We start from the raw sequence: 17,671 nt of genomic DNA on the forward strand, positions 1-17,671 counted from the left end.
AGAGTGCGCGATGCAGAGGCGCAACTTGTGCTCGACAGACCGAGACATACATGAGCCCGTCTCACGCGAATCACGCCGCCGCCCGCTTGGAGAGGGGGAGGTGGAGGGATTGCGAGGGCGCCATGGGGGGGGGGTGTGTGGGCTTGCGGCAGTTGTGACCTCTGGCCGTTGATGGTCACCGTCACTGTCACTGTCGCCGTCGCCGTCGCCGTCACCTGTCCAACGACGTCTGCGTCAATAGTGGGTGACGAGTATACGCCTACCTACATGCACCGGATTCTGGGGCCCTGCCATGCCATGGGCCCTGTCCCTCATGTTGCACTGCAACCCTGGCAAATGCCGCCTTTTGCGGGCGCCCGAGCGCAAGCACCTCCCTACCTACAGTGGTATCGTGGAGCCGGCAGAGCCCCTAATAGTCGACGCGTAGGTATTGCTGGCACGCACTGGCGAGCACCCATCCAGCGTACCTGCGCTCACCCTGGCCTAGCCAAGTCGGCGCTGTACGACCTTGGGCGGGCGCATTGCTGCTTTCACTCACTGCTCCTGGGCCTGTCTGCCCTGCGCGCTTCATAGGCCTCGCTTCATGCCCTCCATTTAACTAATACATGGGTGGGTGGGTGGGTGTGTGATTGATTGCTGGATTGCTGGATTGCTGGATTGGATGGATCGAGTTAATTGAGCGAGTGACTGATTGAGGGATTGACTGGACTGGTTGGTTTGGTTGCCAGCCCAAGAGAAAGAGAGAGAGAGAGAGGCAGATCTGCCGTGTTAGGCCCTTTACGCGAGCTCCTTCCCATTCCCTCTGCTGCCATCCCACTCACCCACTCACTCCCCATTCGCACATCCTTCTCTACTCTACTCTATTACTCTACTGTATATATCCACTATTGCCATACTACTATTCCGCCACTGGCCACTCACCATCTCCCCTCCACCATCCCTATCCCATCTCTATCTACATGCCCATCACGCACTGCCTCTCCTCTATCCGACCCTTCCCCCGTTAGCCTCATCTCATCTCATCTCGACTCGCCTCGCCTCGCCTCACCTCACCTCACCTCGCCCGTCTGCTCATCTGCCCATCTGCCCATCTGCCCATCTGCCCACCTCCCTCTCCCTCTCCCATCCTAACCCATCGCATGAATCACGTCGCCACTCGCCCGCAACAGGCCGCCCCCAAGAATCTGCGCCCCCGTCGCGATCGACACCCCCGCTAAACAAGCACCCTGGCTCGACTCTGCCGCCATGGCTACCAGGTTTGGCAACTACCACGGTGCGTGCCACCAAACTTTGCCCTGAACGGTGCCTTGTCCCCTCCTGCCTTTACTCAAACCGGCCGTCCACTCGGCACAGGTTGCCTCGACTAGCCGTTGCTGACTCCGCGCGCAGATTATAGTGGCGTCTCCAAACAACCTGCCTCTGCCACTCATGTCGTCGACCCACGACTACAAATCCTGGATACGCTGATCCCGGCCATCTTTACCGCCAAGCACTGTTTGGATGTGGGCGCAAATGCAGGCAGTGTCAGTGTTCAACTCGGTAAGTGGCTGCCAAGGATACCCCTGCTCATCTCCTCGAACCGACTATGAACAACCATGTGCTTGATATTGATCAAACTTGCAGCCTTTGACTTTGATGCTGCCTCCGTGACCGGCGTCGACATAGATCCCAGCCTAGTTGGCCAGGCCGAGAAGCTTTACGCTCTGCGCGCCTCCCGCTGTCGGCCCCCTACCGCTAGTTCGCCGCCCGTTGTCGACTACTTTCCCCTCTCGGCCTTGCTCACCCATGGCTATCGCATAGAGCCCCAAGGCAAGGCTGTACCCAATCCGTCGCCTTGGTTGGCTAACATGCCGAGCGTCAACTTTGTCGCCGCGGATTGGGCCCTGCCCACCGGCCAGCATCTCCAAGACACTTATGATGTGATCCTAGCTTTATCCGTCATCAAATGGATCCATCTCGAGCATGGCGACCAAGGCCTGGTCGCCTTCTTCGCCAAATGCAGCAACTCGCTTGCACCTGGCGGATATCTTGTTATCGAGCTCCAGCCGTGGGATTCGTATCTCAAGGCCGTTCGCCCCAATCACGCTCCACACTTTCAGCAATCCTTGAACAACCTAAAGTACCGTCCAGAAGAGTCGTTTGACAAACTTCTCCGCGATCAAGACTTACACCTCTACGCTTCATCAGACGCCCTTCCTCGGCGCATCAATGTCTACCAAAAAGCGTGACGATATTATCCACTGGTAGATTTGAAATATCCGCCCTCTGAATGTGGCCCTTATAACGCTACCGAACGTTTTGGTATTACCCAAACGTCCATTACTATTAGAATTACTATCGGTAGGGATCCCAAAGCCAGCTGCACGTCGTTTCACACTGCCCGGGCAATTAAACTCTAGTAGTTAGTCGTAGTTTGCCATGATTTTGTTCCAGAAGACGATCTGACCGGACTACTCGACCTCTTTGTTCCTTGGCTTGTTCCTGGACACTGTGGCGCACGCATTTCCACAAATGGTTATTTCCGTTTTATGAATTATGGGATTTTCGTGTGTGGGTTGAGGATCTCAACTGGCTCGTATCCAAGATCCTCATTGACAAAACTCCGCCCCACAGTTCACGATTTGTGTCCCGGTCTATCCCCTGTCTGCCGATCTTTCTCCTCACTAATACAGGTTCTTAAACTCAACCATCGTACGATCATCAGCACAATGTGAGTAAAGATCGACCCACGAGTAGAAATTGCAGCAGCTTTCTTGCCATGTTGCTGGCACCATGACAGGTTCTGTATCATCATAGTTGGGTGTTGACTGTGACTGCGACTATTGAAGGTGTGATGTTTGATTGGCCACGCCGCGGATGACCAAGTAGCTACTACACTACATATCGTGTCGCGATTTGGCGCTAGCAGTTGTCACAAGGTCACTGTGCAAGAGCTAGCGATAGCGGTTTCTCGGAGGTTTTGACATGTGCCAAATAGTATGTATGTCCCTACTCATCGAACCACTCCCAGTGGGATAATGTGCTGCACTAGGCAAAGGTTCAAACTTTGCGCCATTTCGGCCAAGTTCGAATCCGAGCGTGGTTTTGATGCTACCCAATGTACTTAGCCTCACCGGCACCCAGGTTGTTTTCTGCAATGTCAATTAGATTATGGTTTTGTGACGTGGTCGGAGATGAGCCGGCAAGATGTTAGTCTGTCGAGCATTTGGGCGAGGGAGCAACCGGTAATTACCGTGTCATGACAGTCAGATGCACGTGTAGGTTGCAGATTGTTCAGAAGAGACACCACGTGGTTTGCAGGGAAACCCCCCCCCCCTTTGTGGACTACCAAGCATCGGTTATGTTGATGGATAGTAAGTGAGGGCAGCACTTGAATGTGGAGTGATGTTCGGGCAGTTGGTGAATCAGTGTAGATCTGTCTGTAGTCATGGATAGTAGAGTATTTGTCAAGAATGCAGTATCAAACATGTGACTGTGCCAGTTACGTGGCCTCATTTCATTCCACATCAAAATGGGGCCGAGAAGATGTCGTTTTCACATCGGAACCTGCAGCCTTGATCTTTTCTGGATGGGACATGGGCACTGCAGTGGATATCTTGTCGTGTAGCCGAGATGAATGATTGTCCGCTGGAAGCCAAGCAAGATACAGGAGCGACGTACATACACACACATATGTTGTTTCATTTTCCAAGTTGGCATTCTATTGATAGCAGTCCACGTCTTGGCTCCATTGTACGACAGCCGGAACGATGTGCAGAAGCTACATAGCATATTACTTACAGCCAGTGCATGCTACCGATAAAACAGAGGCTTGCCTTCTACCCCGAGTATGGTACTGAGGATGGACAACACAGCTGGACTGATACCGAGTACACAGACTGGACACAGTACTGCCAATCATGATGAATGCCCTCTGGTAGAGAAACGAGGCGCTGAATCAAATATGAACAACACACCATCGGATAGCTGCATGATGGAAGACAACGTGCAGGCGTTTGGGCGACTGGGGCACGCCATGCTGCCCAATACAGCGGGCAATACAGGAGGGCGTAAGGTGGCTTTTGATTGACAACAAATGCACTGCACTGCACTGTACGCATCGCCAGATTTGCAGGGCGGCGGTGGCATGCCGGAAGTGTAGCCACGAGCGGCAGCCGTCTTCGGCGCGAGCCTCTCGATTACGTATGTATGCGGGGGAGGGGAAAAAAGCCCAATGATACCGAGCGCCTACGGCCTTGCAAGGGCATATGCAAAACATATCTCTTCTGCTGTGAAACCTTGCAACACACCCGTCCGTCCTTGCCACCAAATCTTGCATCGAGCCTCGCCCGAAAACACAAACCTCCCAAATCTCAGCCAGTGTGCTGGAGTCAGCAACGGCTGCCCGCAGCTGAGAAGAACAAGAAGAAGAAAAGCAAAATAGGATCACACCGTTTAGCCGCGTTTGCCCCCCCCTCTCCGAACAACGTCCCTCAGGCGCGAGAGATGAAGGAGAAAATTTTCGACGCTTTCTTGTCGGCGCAGCAGCGGGGCTGAGAAATATCGCCTCTCCAAGGCCGCCTCACCTCTGCACTCCAGCTGGCGCCTATGTTCCTTGAGCAATTACTTGTCTCGCCCTTCTCCTACCAGACTCGTTCGCTGGGACCGACGCAACAATGACTCTTGGGACTGGCTGACGCCCACGTCGCGTAGTGCAATGGCAATGACGCGTAGCTGCTGGGCCATCTGCGGTGGCAAGCTGTCTCAGCTTGGATGACCATCAGCTACCTGGCAACTAGACCAAGCCAAGCACTACCAGACAGAGTATCTACTATATAAACTCTGGACCGCTCCTCTCTGCGTGCCTACGTAGCAGGTTCCAAGTTCCAAAAGAGCACGCCAGACAAGTCGTCCAACCAAAGGTGAGCAAACCGCATTGAAAAGCCGAATGCGTCGTTGGCACGCGTGGGATGCACGCAGCCACAGGTGCTGAGGCGCAAACGAACGGGCGCCGTATAAGGGGCGCGCTTATGACATGGAACGGTTTCGTGCTGACCGTGCGATAGGCTTCCTTGACGGCTTTCCGCGCGGGCGCCTCTCACGATCCCTCTTGCAGATCTCTGGTCCATTTGACATGCTTGCCCAAGCCAAACATAAGCCGGATCCTTGCTTTTGCCAAAGCGAATGACCTTCCGAGCTTGGTCACACAGAGCTAGACAACACTCAACCACTATTACTCGGCAACCCACCGGAACTGCCCACGTCTACTACCGATCCATAGCCCTTGATAGCCGTATATACGCCATCCCATCCCATCCCAGGCCCGCCAGACGGCCAAACCCGCAAACCACCGAGAACGATGCCGCCTGCGAGCTCCTCCTTCACGCCTCTCAATGTCTCGGACGATATTGTGCCAGAATGGCTGGGGTCCTTCACCTTGGCAGCGCCTCCAAATACCGACCTCTGGAGAAAGCCTCCCTCCGGTGATGTTTCAACGGCCCCGATACTTTACACAGCGCTGCGCAATCCTTTTATAGCCGCTGAGGTCACCGTGTCTGCTGATTGGGAGTTGGAATGGGATCAAGGGGGGTTGGTGATATTCGCGGGCACACCGCCAGGACAAATGGCGGCGAGACAAGCACAACAAGCAGCAGCAGCGGCGACGGCGATGGCGGCGACAACAACATCACCACGACCACCAACAACAACAACAACAAGCACCACCACCATCGAGGTACCCAATATTGCAGACATTTTGCTAGAAGACGACGACGCGACACAAAGACCTGCGACGTCATCACTGCCTCAGACGTCGATAGCCAGCAACCTTGGAAACGTGGAACCACCCTCCCCCAACCCGCCTGGTACCGGACCCCAGCCAGTCGTAGTCGACAGCCGCGGACCCCCACCCGCCTACCCAACAGTGCAGCAGCCGCCCGCCTCAAAATGGGTCAAAGTTGGCCTCGAATTCTGCAACAACGCCTGCCACGCGACGTCGGTAGTAGCAAACTCTGACGGCGCCGACTGGTCGCTTTCGGCGCTCCCAGCGCACCAGCAGCGGCGCTACGACTTGCGGGTCAAGATTGAGCGGATTGGCTATGCGCTTTGGGTATGGTACGAGGATGATTTGGTCGGCTGGAAGAAGTTGAGGGAGGTGACGTGGTTTTTCTGGGGCGTCGAGGATAAGGCGGTCAGGGTGGGCGTGTATGCTAGTCGTCCGGCTAACTTTGGCCTCAGCATGTTTGATGCGAGGAGAGCGGCGAATGGGGAGGCAGGAGATGATAGGAGGTTTCAGGCGAGGAATTTGTGTGTTGATTTTGAGGGGTTGGAGATTTTTTAAACAAGCATATGGTTGTTTGACGGCATTTTTCTTTCTTTCTTTCTTTCTTTCTTTCTTTCTTTCTTCTCTTCCTATTCTTATGCTTTCGATTCCACACACACACTTTTTGATTTCTTTTTCTATTCGGAGGGAAAGGTAAAGCCAGCACAAGAATTCTTTGAAGTGACACGATGGTTTAGTTTTTTTTCTTTACATTTCCGTTTCTGTTCATCCTCTTCTTCTTCTCCTTCTTCTTTTTGCTGTACAAATTTAATGGCACTACGATGATACCATGTTATTTATATACTATAGTTAACTATATATTTATTATAAGTACAATACGAGGTAGATTTGTCCATTCTTTCCCCCCCTTCCCTTCTTCTTCTTCTCTCTGTCCTCGTTACCATGGAAAATAAACATGTAATTGCAACGCACAACTCTGTGAAAACTAATGTTTATTCGGGAACACGTCCATCAACCATATCTTTTAGGCACACTGTAATAGAATCAGGAGGGGAAAAAAAACCCTCCCCCCCCCAAACACACACACACCTCTTCTAACTCGATAAGAATCTGACATTCATATCTGCAAATGATTAATAACCCAGATGTCAAGACCAGCCCTTGCGTTATTCCCGTTTCAATAAGAACATCTTGTCCAACTGTAGTCGTTTTAATTCTGCTAGCAACACTGAACACACCTGTACATTCAAAGATTCAGACCCGTATATTATCATACGCTCATAATTGATTCTCTCTCCCCACTGAATGAAATGAATAGGAAACTTTGGCTAGGGAGGGAAGTGACGGTATAGTCAACTTGAGATGATATATCGTTGACTTGTGATGAGTAAGAGATTGAGGGGGGCACATACCTGTTAGAGTAATTTGTCGGGTGCAGGTGTATTATTTTGTTTCGAGTGGTGAAAGATTGATTTTGGGACGGATGATGGGGCGTTTCCCAGAATTTTAGAAAGGGCTACTTATCCATATACACAAGTTGCATTTAAAACCACATGTGAAAGCATCAACAGCAATAGATAACTTGAATGTCATACAAATTACGATTACCTTCATATCTAAAAAAGATGAAAAAAAAATGAAAAATCTAACTACCTTCCAACACCAGCTAGCTGTCCAGACACCCCAGGCGCCCGCATAAAGGACATAACAGCGAAGCGTCAATCAAAACAAAACAAGGTATATACATGCGAAGAAAAAAAAGTAGGTTTCCATACGACATTTGCTCGTTCGTTTTTGCGTTTTGTTCATCAACTCTTCGCCTCGGCAATGATGTAAGGGCCGATAACACAGACAGCCGTCCAAATCACCATTGTGCTCTCGACAGTCAATGTCCATGGGATCATGTAAAAGGGAACCTCGGCCAACCGGACGTAGATGGCATACACAGCGACGTAGAAGAAGTGGTAGACTAGCATCCAGGGATGGGTAATCAGACCGGCCAACATGCCACTTGGCTCTGCGACGCTGGCACCACCGCGTAAAAAGTACTTGAAGCATCCCTTCTTGATGAGTTCGAGGTAGGTGTTGTCTGCGGCGAAGAGCGAGTAGAGGGCCATTGCGAGGATGTTGATGACACTAGTGCCGTTCTTGCGTTGCCAGTGGAATTTTCCAAGGGCGGCGAGAACAGCCTCGGAGTCTTCGAGCGAGGGGACGTTGGCGGGGGACAGGAGAGAGGAAAGGAGGACTACGTCGTTGAAGGCGACCGTCATACCACCGCCGGTAAGCGGATGGCGCATGTTCATTGCGTCGCCGAGGATGATGAGGCCGGCCTGCTTCTGTGTGGAAGGAGGCAAGAAGGAGTTTGGCATGCTACGGAGCTTGCCTTGTTCGACTGCTTTGCGGAATGCAGGCTGTACGCATTCGGGAAGGCGGGGCAGTGCTACGTTAAGCATATGGTTCTTGATGCCGCCGTTCTTGGGCGACGCCGAAGGCAAGTTCTCTGGTACATCGATAAGAATGCGCGTCTCGTGAGTGCCGATTTGGTAGATGAGGATCGGAGGTGCATCTGTGAGAATGACATGGCCGTGGTTCGGGACAGGAAGTTGGGCGTCAATCATCTCTAGACCCCAGAACTTGCTGCGGACCTGGGGCTGGTGAGGAATGTACTCCTTGCGGAACTTTGATGCATAGCCGTCGGCGACCAGCGTCACAGCACCAAAGAAGTAGTCTTGTTCGCCTTCGGTTTGACACGATACACCGACGACCTGGTTGGTGTGGTCGCTCTTGACTAGTGACGTGACCGTGGACTCAACAACGGTGACATTGGGCGTCGCCTTTGCCTTGGCACGGAGCTTGGAGATGAAGCGGCCGTGGTGAAAAGAGCGACCCTCGGGTGCTTTTGAGGGCGCGCTTTTAATCAGGTTGTCGGGGTAGGGGATATGAGCCTGCTCTTTGTGGTACATGACCTGGTAGCCATAACAGGGAATGGCATCAATGTCATCGAGGCAATCTATAGTATTCTGTCAGCATTTCAGTTCCTCATCGATACAGACAGCGCGTACCCCTCATGCCCAATTTCTCAAGGGCATTTACACCGCCAGGTTGCAGCAGCTCGCCGACAATGCGGTCAGGCTCCTTGAGACTTTTTTCCAGCAATATGACACTCCTGCCCTGCTTGCCGAATGCGACGGCAGCAGCACAGCCCAGGATGCCAGCACCGACAATGACGACATCTGCCTCGTGGTGGATGCGCCGCCTTTGTTCGCGATAGTCTGTTGTGTCTATGGCTTGGGCCGTGGGCGCAATTTGTGTCGACGAGCCTCTTTTGCGCAACTGTGGAGAATGTGTGGCGCTGACACCAGGCGGTAGCTCGGTGAGCTTGGTGCCAGAATACATGGTAAGCATGGCTGCGATTATTATGGGCCGGATCGAGGGCCCAGCTGAAAGCGTTGATGGTGGGTGAGGGCGATGGAGGCTGCGATAACAAAACAAGCAAGCAAGCAAGAGTGTTGGGCTCGAGGCAGGTGATTTGGACAGCTAAAAGCAACAAGACCAGGTAGAATAGGGCTAGAGAATGTAGGGTAAAAGTCGTAAATAATTAGAGGTAGGCAAACACGAGATGCGAGGGCACAAAAGCTGTCAGGGTCCGCCAGCTTTTACTCGTCACTGTCTTAATTCCCGAGCGTGGCGAATCCACGATCTTAAGCGTCGATGTCGACGGCAGGGATCGCCTTCACCGCCTCCTTCTTTCTGCCAGGGGTTGCGGTTCCTGAGCGCTCATTGGCCAGCATGGCGTGAACATGGTCTCATCCGCAAAACTGACTTGGCCTCACACCATCATCGTCTTTTTAGCAGCCAGACGGTGAGTGGCTAAGGAAATAGGACTGGCAGCCTTATCAACCACTCCTGCACAACATTCTTGCATATGTATGTATGTATGTATGTATGTATGTATGTATGTATGTATGTATGTATGTATGCATGGCAGAATTTTTATGTTACGAGGCTGCTACAGTAAATCCCGTGAAGCAATTCATCCGATTAGTTATCGATACTAATACACATTACCAACAAAAACCAACCATGACTTGTACAAGTCAGCCTATAATAAATATCTAATACACAATCCGAAGAGAATAGTAAACAGAAACCTCCCATGTCGTGTCGTGATAAATAAAACCCTTTTGCCTAGAGAGCAGACATAATCACTCGTCACCGTATCTTTTTTTTTCGCCTGTCCGATCCCTAAATTCCGATTTTCCCAACCGCATGAATATCCAGAGTTCAACCGTCCCAGTTGAAGAAGAAAAGAAAAGTATCCTGGGTCCACCCGAGGCCCATGTTGTCTTGCAGCCATAGCTCCGGCCATGTCTTGCTATTGACACTGGCGTGCATATCCATCAATCTCAAAACGCAGTCCCGGGTTGCCCAGAAGCCATAGGCGACGCTAAGGGCGTGTCGACTTCGATAATGACCGATCGTCTGTCCAGAGTGTGTTGCATCGTCTCAACAGACTGCGCCAGCCCAATATGCGAGTTGCGGTAGTAAGCCTCATAGAATTCGCTTAACCGCGAGTCCGTCGCCCCTGACTGCCCAGGCGCAACAAGACCCGATTGTCGAGCTTGTGATTCGCTCTCGCTGATGATAGACCCCAGGATCGACGTATGCCCAGACATGGCCGTCGAAGAATCAGATAGTGGCCGTTCCCTCGCCAATCTTTCCGCCTCTTGTCCTTGCATATTACTATGCTCCGATGTGTGGTACACTACCCCAAATGCGCTCAGCCCCGTGTGGCTGTTGCTGCTGCTTGCATCGCTTCCTCCTTCACAGTAGGGAGAGTATGCGCGCGGTTGGAGTCGGGCGGGGACAGCAGACGACGGATATTGTGCATGCTCAGAGTCTTTGGTCAAAAGTTAGGGAAGGCCCAGTATAGTATGTAACTACCAAATTGCTAAAAATACAAAAAAATCAACGCACCAGGGAGCTGGCTACCTACTCGGCTCGTGGACCTGCACGCGAGGGTATCCATTCTCAGGCGATGGCGATCGGGATTCTTTCCTCAGTGCATGGCCCGGGAGCGTAGGCAGCTGAGTGGTAGGAGGGTTGTAAGGTGATTGACCCGAAGACGAGTCATATGCCATGGTGTCGGAAAGTCGAAAGTTTTCATTATCGTGCTCGTAAGAACCAAACGTCGTAGATGAGGGATCGCGAGAGGGAGCACCCGGTGACGGAGGGACTTGAAGCGACATGTCGACCATGTGGTTGTGTCTTCCGCTGAGTTCAGCCTCGGAGGGACGGAGCTTGATGGCTGGAGGTGGAGGACGGCGAGTGGCATCGTTGGCGGCACTGAGGTTCAGACTGAGCGTGCTGTTGTTGGTAGACTGGCCCTTCATGAGTGGCGAGCTGGCGCTGCCTCCAACCAGAGTGCTGTTGCTCATAGCTCCCGGGTGATTGCTAATGACTGATCCTGCCCTCGATGTAGGGCGCGACTGAGCAACACCAGCATAAAAACCTGCCTCGATGGCCCGAATACCAAACAAATCTCCCTCATCCTTCTCGCGTTGGTTTAGCTCGACGGTGTCCTCCTTGGGTCCAGCTTCAAGCTCGGCCTTGGTCGCCTTCTTTAACCTATTTCCATCGTAAGCTACTGCAAGGTGTTACTTTGTTCGCTCGACGTACCTCTGTCGGTTGTATAGCACCTTGATGAATCCAGCAATGATGGTAATGAGAAGCAAGCTCAGAAATACGACACTGGCATGGATCAGTCTTGTTTCGTTGGCCAGTGTGTACGGCAACTTACACATATTTGTATGCCAAGTCAAGGTTTCCAAACCAGTTCGCCATTGTCGTTAGGGTAGGGGACAGCGGTGTTCAAAACAGGGTATCGTAGGAAAAGCAGTCTTCTGGGGTTGGCGATGTACGGATGACAATCTCCAAGATAGTGTTTCAGTGACTCGGGGCTCGATATGTGGTGACGATCCAGATTAGGAGAGGATGTGCGTTCTTTCCTGATTAGTTGTAGGGTTATTGTCTTGCCGTCAAACGAGTGGTGGGCGAAGATGCAGAATATGTGCAGTCGGAATACGCAGTATAGACAATATAGTAGCTGTGAGAAACGAAAGGACGTGTGATGGAAGCACACCAGTAATGATCGTATTGGGGAAGCAAACTCCTGAAAAACCAAAGCTAGACGAAGGAGTGAGGAGGGAAGGGGGGATAAATGAGGGTAGTAGGTCCAGAAGGGATCGCTGTCTTCCTGGGCGATTTGGCGCCATCCGTACCTACATCCGGCGTGGGCACACATGCTTTGGGATCTAAAAGCGGAGTAAGGAACTCGGGTGTTAATGCCTGCCCGCAAAAGAGACCACCAGTCGCCAATCACCGACAAGGTGCTGCCAGGAAAAGAAGTTTCACGCATATGCGCTAAGGATATTGGCTGTGAAGTAGCCGTTACCCATGCAAAGGCAGCCTTGCTCCGAAGTCAGTGCTCCTAAGGATCCGGCAGCGCTCTTGATCGATGGCAATCTGGGCGCTCGTAAAATCCCACCTATTGGTGGTCCAGCCGGCCCAAGTTCCACCTGCACTGTCCGGGCGACTGCTTGGTTGCTTTCCTTTACATAGAGCCTTATGGTGCTGAAGCGCCGGGAATGGCGCAACAAACGGCTGCGGGCCCAACAGAAGGATTCCACTGGCGAGCAGCCCAACATAGGCATCTGGTCCGAGCCTTAGAAGGGGGATGGAGGCAAAGCGATAAAGGCGTGATAATTGGCATGCTGGGCCCGTCGTGTGTCGAGTAAAAATGCCGACAAGCACCAGAATAGCGGACGGTCAGGCCGCCGAGGCTGCCCCGCTTCTTTTAGTACTTGGCAGGAGAAGCCACCCGAAAGTGGCTAAGGCACGGGCGCCAAAGGCCCCTGCGGCTTTCTTTTTGCAGCTCCATCACACCAACACCCATGCGAAAGCCAATGCCCATGTCCATACTCGCCAGCCATCACATGCTTTTCTCAATCCTTTCTCTCGTCTCTTTCACCCTCTTGCACTCTCGCCACAGCTCTTTGCTCGTCTCCCGAAGTCGCCCCGCTACTGGCTGCAACCCCCCGGCTCGCTCGGCAATCATAGTGAGACTCCCGACTCTGGCCTGCGGCCTACTACCACTACTACTAGGTGGACATACCATGTATACAGAGTGCAAGGTGCCTTTGACCGTTGGCCCTTTCCCCATCCCACGCCATGGTTTGTGGATGCACATGATGCAAAGGGCGCAAAGCCACAGCCCTGTAACCAGCCCAAATCGCTAGAGGCGTGTCGCACTACGATGCAACAGGCTCAGGGCCGCCCAAACGAAACACCTATAACTCGCTTCTGACTCTGCGCCCTCAGTCGTGCAGTGCAGACTGTGCCGCTTTCGACGGCGACGGCAAAACGACGACCCACTGCGCAGCCATTCCGGGCGAGGGCCGCAGTTCCCCCCCATGCCGCCGCCAGTACCTCAACAGCATCGTCATGACAAGTTCCTTTATCGCACAGCCAACGTGCTAGTATATGCCAACAGCCGTCATCTGCTACCGCAGGTTTCAGCTGTTACGTCCCATGTCTACTCGAATGACACCGTGACCGCTGTGACAGGGGATACGATTACTTGTTTACATAAGTACTCGTACAGACAAGCTCGCTCCCCTGGTCAAGCTCGGCTACTGGCGCTTCTGCGGTCATGTTCCCCTATAATAACCTCGTACTTGTTCGCGCCAGCAACAGCCGTGGCCCGGTAGCGTGGCCCGAAGCCTCACACCGTGATTTCTTTCCCTAACGCCACAACGTGGCCAATGCGATGCAGTGAGATTACAGGTCGTAATGCCATGGACTCGAAGGGCTCCTCTACTGAACCTACACCGCGCCGCCTTTCGCTATTATTGTCTCCGACAAACTATCAATAGACGAGAGTTTAGCGCAGCTCCCACCAAGGAAACCGATATTAATCTATTTTCCTAGCGAAGATCTAGTAGCAACTCTCTTTCGGCGGCATTACTGGTAAGTTCGCTACAATAAACCTAACATGACTCTTGTTTGGAAAAAAAATTCCTGCGCAGGACTGGTTCAACAGTTGGCTTATTGGAGTTACGTTGTTCGAAAAGCAGCGTGTTGTGTGTACTCACAAACAAAGAAGTGGCCCTGTGCCCTGCGGCTTTCCTCTATGGGCAATCAGCAAAACCACCAAGATCGACAGGGTCGTCAGCAGCTTGTCTCTTCCGCTCCTAGTTACACTTTTCTTATCTGAACGTCATGATCTCGCCTTATGACAAGCAACTGCAAATCATTCAACAACGCCGTGAAAGTATTCTTGCATACATGCGAGGCCTGTGCCTTCTCCGTGGTTACCGACAGCACACACACCCATATAGGCTCGTCGAGTACGAAGCCAAATTACTGCATTGGCTACACACACAATCAAGGCATTTTTAACGCTGGTCAGTATGCAGATGAACGCTGCCAGACAACGCTCTCATCACTTGTAGATTGAAGACATTGCTGGTCCCTTGTACTGCAGCTGAGGCTCTTGGCAGGCACACGCGATGTATGCCGTCATAGGGCTTGCAACTAGCGGCTGATATCGACCGCACGCCACATCCGCCCCCGCATTAAGTCAGCTCCGCAACCCTATCATGGCTTCAGTCAACAGTGCACCGAGGAAGCCAAAGATCATCAAGATTGAGCCGCTGGAAAACAAGGACGCAAAGTGGGCTACATTTATCAAGTGCGTAGCTGAATCATCGTCCTTGGCGCACTGGCATTGAATTTTTTCCCCTAGGACTACCTACGCTGACCCCGAAGGCGTTGAGCGCACTTGGGAGTCTGGCAAGCGTCTTACGCGACCCAAGGGTACGGATATTGACGGCGTCGGTGTTGTAGCCATTCTTCAAGATCCTGCAAAGCCAAACGACGAACCGCGCATCATCCTCCAAAAGCAATGGCGCCCGCCAGTCAATGCCACCGTCATCGAGGTCCCAGCCGGTCTCATGGATCCTGGTGAGAGTGCTGAAATGTGTGCGCTTCGCGAGCTCAAAGAAGAGACGGGCTACATTGGCGAGCTAATCGAAGACCAAACCGTAAGTCATGTTTCTCGCGTACTGACGGGAAGACATGCTGATCTTCTACTCCCTTCACTAGTTTCGAATCAGCCCTGTCATGTTCAACGGTAAGTCGTATATAACCATATCATCCAATTCGATACACTGGCATCCTTGCTATGGTGACCGCCTCAAAGCCCAACATGAGGGCTATCATACAAGGGAGCCATTCGTGCCGTTCCGCGTCCCCACTAACTGAACACCTACACAGATCCGGGTTTTTGCAATACCAACTTGAGAATGATCCACGTTACTGTCGATTTGTCTCGTCCAGAAAATCGCAATCCACAGCCGAGCCTTGAGGATAACGAATTCATTGAGACATTCTCGGTCCCACTGAAAAGCCTATGGGACGAGTGCATTGCTCTCGAGAAAGAAGGATACGCCATCGATGCAAGAGTCGGCACTTTGGCAGAAGGAATAGAGTTTGCGAAGCGATGGAAGTTCACATAGTTCAATACACAGCTAGGATCTGGAGTGGAATGAACATTTAGTCCTCGCAGGGGTACCGTGGTTCAACTTTTGATATGACATGTGTCTAGCGGAAGACCCCGCCTGTATATATGCATGTGATACTGCACGTCCGAAACGCTAGACCCTGGGCAGCTAATGGTGAGGTGCTCATCTCCCAGTGCCAGCTCAGATACGCTTGACTGGTCGTACAATACTGATCAGTTATTTATAGATCTACAAAAGATCCACTGTCATTTCCAAGCACACTATCTTTTTCCAGCTGAGTTCTGCATCATATCCACGGCTGTGTTCCTGGCAGAATGCCTTCCTCCGTTAAGTTGTAGCACTGCACCACAGCGCTCAAAGGCGCGTGCATCAACTCTAGGGGATTTTTACACAATGCGCATCTCATGCTTCATGATCATTGATTTCAAGCTCAAGATACGGGTTGCAGCACTCCTAACTCCACATCAACCCTAAGCAGTACGCTTGAGTAACCTCATGATGGATCCGCCTTCCTCTATTGCCCCATCCGCCTTGTCCCTCCTATCCATACGCCTCGCTCTTGCTATACTGTCCATCAGCGTCTTGACCACCTCCTCTACTTCACTCCGCTCGTTCGCAGTGATTTCAAAATGCCTCGAGCCCTGACTACTCGCCCACTGCTCGGCCATGTTTTTATCCACTTGACGTTTCGCAGCATCCTCACCAACGATGATGTCGCGCTTGTTGCCTACAAGCACGCATCCAAAGCGCTTTTTAGCCACATGACCATCTGCCTCTTTAGGACTAATATCATCTCGACATGTCCAAGCATAAACATAGAACTCATGGATCACGCTGGTAAAAGACAAGTTGTAAGTAATGTCGTAGAGCAGGACTATACCGTCTGCGGTGCGGAGATATTCGTCGATTATCTTGCGGTACGAGGGCGCGATGGGTCCCGTGAGATCCAAGTCTATAAAAGAGAGAGTGAAAGAAGTACCCAAGTGCGAGATTTGGCGTGATAAGGGCGTGGACGAGACGGCGGAGTGGGAGATGAAATGTGTGCCTTGAAGGAACTGACATGGTCAAGTCAAAAAACAATTATCAAGAGACAGGAAGGTTGCGCGGGCAATTGGTTATGTGCTGTGATGTTGAACAAGAAAAGGGTGATGGTTTACCATGTCAATGAAACATGACTTGCCCACTTGAGACTGGCCGAGCACGACGATGCCGAGCGACTCGGACTTTTTCGAACGTAACATCATGGAAAGAAATGGAAATGGTAGGGATATGAGATGGCCGAGGCCGTTGTTGGCATGAGAATGACCGATGTTATAGTGATTGCCAAGGTGCAGAAGGAGGCGCTAAGCTATATTGGAAATATCATTAATAATTCTACAAATACAACTATAAGAGGTCCTTTTCTAGGCTTTTGTACTAGACAGAACAAAGGCATGTTTGTGTCGATTTGGTGTGTATTCTGGCTAATTATGAGTAGTGGGTTGAGATGCTCTGACAATGGTTGTGGACCCAAGTGTCAGCATTAGGTAAAAAAGGTAGATGTCCAAGACTAGGCAGTATATGAATACAACGTATACATTGTAACAGATTGATAGAATTCTTGTGTATTAATTTCTTGTCGGTGTATTGAGAAATCATGCGATAGTGAAGACAAAGTAATAAATAGAGGTCTGGATGGATACCAAAAGGTCAATCAGCTAGCCCAGCATTTTCAATCAACATCATTGATTTAAGAAATTCATCCTTATACAATCATTCGTTTAGGCACTATGAAGACATTTACCCTAGTTACGATTACAGCACTTGCTGCTCTCGTCTCTGCGCACCCAGCACAGCCTGCGGTACTCGACTCAAGACAAGTACCCGTACCATCGCCAGAGGGATGTGGGCCATGCCATCACCCCAACCTACCTCTACGAGGAGGATGTTCGGCCGGAACGTCTGAAAAGATCTTTGTAAGTACTACTCTGTGGGGAAAAGAAGAAGGCATTTGTGAGATCGGGCATGGGCGATGAGACGGCATCGTGGGTAGGTGTCCACACGCTAACTTTACATTTTCAGGGCTCTTGCAAAGCGTGCTGCAGGAACTAGGCCCTTTCTAGGCGCAATATGAGGGTGGTGTGGATGGGGGTTACGGGATGGATGGTGGTTGTCAAGATGGGAGAGATATGTTTGATAGGGCTAAGTTGTATATGAGAGGACAAAAAAAGATGGAGAAAATCAATAAATTTCCATCACCCACAGGTATTTCGACTATGCCTCCAAGTCCCAATTATGTATGAATTGGACGTGTTTGTTTCCTCGGAGGGGTGGCCCAGGGATTGGC

At 51.5% G+C, this 17,671-nt stretch overlaps 8 protein-coding genes across 8 annotated transcripts; 5 read left to right on the forward strand and 3 right to left on the reverse strand.

Annotated features, from left to right (window-relative positions):
- Positions 1-1,041: 1,041 nt before the first annotated feature.
- Positions 1,042-2,378, forward strand: COCSADRAFT_333177 (uncharacterized protein). Its single transcript, XM_007702712.1, has 3 exons — positions 1,042-1,273; positions 1,390-1,539; positions 1,624-2,378. The coding sequence occupies exons 1-3, from the start codon at positions 1,246-1,248 to the stop codon at positions 2,226-2,228; spliced, it is 783 nt and encodes a 260-aa protein (XP_007700902.1). The 5' UTR covers positions 1,042-1,245; the 3' UTR covers positions 2,229-2,378.
- A 2,960-nt stretch (positions 2,379-5,338) lies between these two features.
- On the forward strand, positions 5,339-6,319 carry COCSADRAFT_91397 (uncharacterized protein; the record flags this gene model as incomplete). The annotated part of the gene is made up of 2 exons (XM_007702713.1): positions 5,339-5,713; positions 5,912-6,319. 2 exons carry the CDS (start codon positions 5,339-5,341, stop codon positions 6,317-6,319), a joined length of 783 nt encoding a protein of 260 aa, XP_007700903.1.
- A 1,010-nt stretch (positions 6,320-7,329) lies between these two features.
- Positions 7,330-9,424, reverse strand: COCSADRAFT_37658 (uncharacterized protein). Its single transcript, XM_007702292.1, has 2 exons — positions 8,824-9,424; positions 7,330-8,771 (listed from the first exon to the last, which is right to left on the reverse strand). The coding sequence occupies exons 1-2, from the start codon at positions 9,155-9,157 to the stop codon at positions 7,570-7,572; spliced, it is 1,536 nt and encodes a 511-aa protein (XP_007700482.1). The 5' UTR covers positions 9,158-9,424; the 3' UTR covers positions 7,330-7,569.
- Positions 9,425-10,023: 599 nt separating this feature from the next.
- COCSADRAFT_333223 (uncharacterized protein) lies at positions 10,024-11,702 on the reverse strand. Its single transcript, XM_007702714.1, has 4 exons — positions 11,562-11,702; positions 11,441-11,512; positions 10,758-11,389; positions 10,024-10,661 (listed from the first exon to the last, which is right to left on the reverse strand). Exons 1-4 carry the CDS (start codon positions 11,603-11,605, stop codon positions 10,168-10,170), a joined length of 1,242 nt encoding a protein of 413 aa, XP_007700904.1. The 5' UTR covers positions 11,606-11,702; the 3' UTR covers positions 10,024-10,167.
- An 858-nt stretch (positions 11,703-12,560) lies between these two features.
- Positions 12,561-13,242, forward strand: COCSADRAFT_191068 (uncharacterized protein; the record flags this gene model as incomplete). Its single annotated transcript, XM_007702715.1, has 1 exon — positions 12,561-13,242. One exon carries the CDS (start codon positions 12,561-12,563, stop codon positions 13,125-13,127), a length of 567 nt encoding a protein of 188 aa, XP_007700905.1. The 3' UTR covers positions 13,128-13,242.
- A 1,151-nt stretch (positions 13,243-14,393) lies between these two features.
- Positions 14,394-15,433, forward strand: COCSADRAFT_37660 (uncharacterized protein). Its single transcript, XM_007702293.1, has 4 exons — positions 14,394-14,513; positions 14,568-14,865; positions 14,927-14,954; positions 15,098-15,433. Exons 1-4 carry the CDS (start codon positions 14,422-14,424, stop codon positions 15,337-15,339), a joined length of 660 nt encoding a protein of 219 aa, XP_007700483.1. The 5' UTR covers positions 14,394-14,421; the 3' UTR covers positions 15,340-15,433.
- A 265-nt stretch (positions 15,434-15,698) lies between these two features.
- COCSADRAFT_182099 (uncharacterized protein) lies at positions 15,699-16,626 on the reverse strand. The gene is made up of 2 exons (XM_007702716.1): positions 16,503-16,626; positions 15,699-16,400 (listed from the first exon to the last, which is right to left on the reverse strand). The coding sequence occupies exons 1-2, from the start codon at positions 16,587-16,589 to the stop codon at positions 15,816-15,818; spliced, it is 672 nt and encodes a 223-aa protein (XP_007700906.1). The 5' UTR covers positions 16,590-16,626; the 3' UTR covers positions 15,699-15,815.
- Positions 16,627-17,111: 485 nt separating this feature from the next.
- On the forward strand, positions 17,112-17,646 carry COCSADRAFT_333282 (uncharacterized protein; the record flags this gene model as incomplete). The annotated part of the gene is made up of 2 exons (XM_007702717.1): positions 17,112-17,300; positions 17,407-17,646. 2 exons carry the CDS (start codon positions 17,115-17,117, stop codon positions 17,434-17,436), a joined length of 216 nt encoding a protein of 71 aa, XP_007700907.1. The 3' UTR covers positions 17,437-17,646.
- Between the last annotated feature and the right edge of the window lie 25 nt (positions 17,647-17,671).

This window comes from Bipolaris sorokiniana (genome assembly GCF_000338995.1).
Source record: "Bipolaris sorokiniana ND90Pr unplaced genomic scaffold COCSAscaffold_8, whole genome shotgun sequence".
Taxonomy (NCBI): domain Eukaryota; kingdom Fungi; phylum Ascomycota; class Dothideomycetes; order Pleosporales; family Pleosporaceae; genus Bipolaris; species Bipolaris sorokiniana.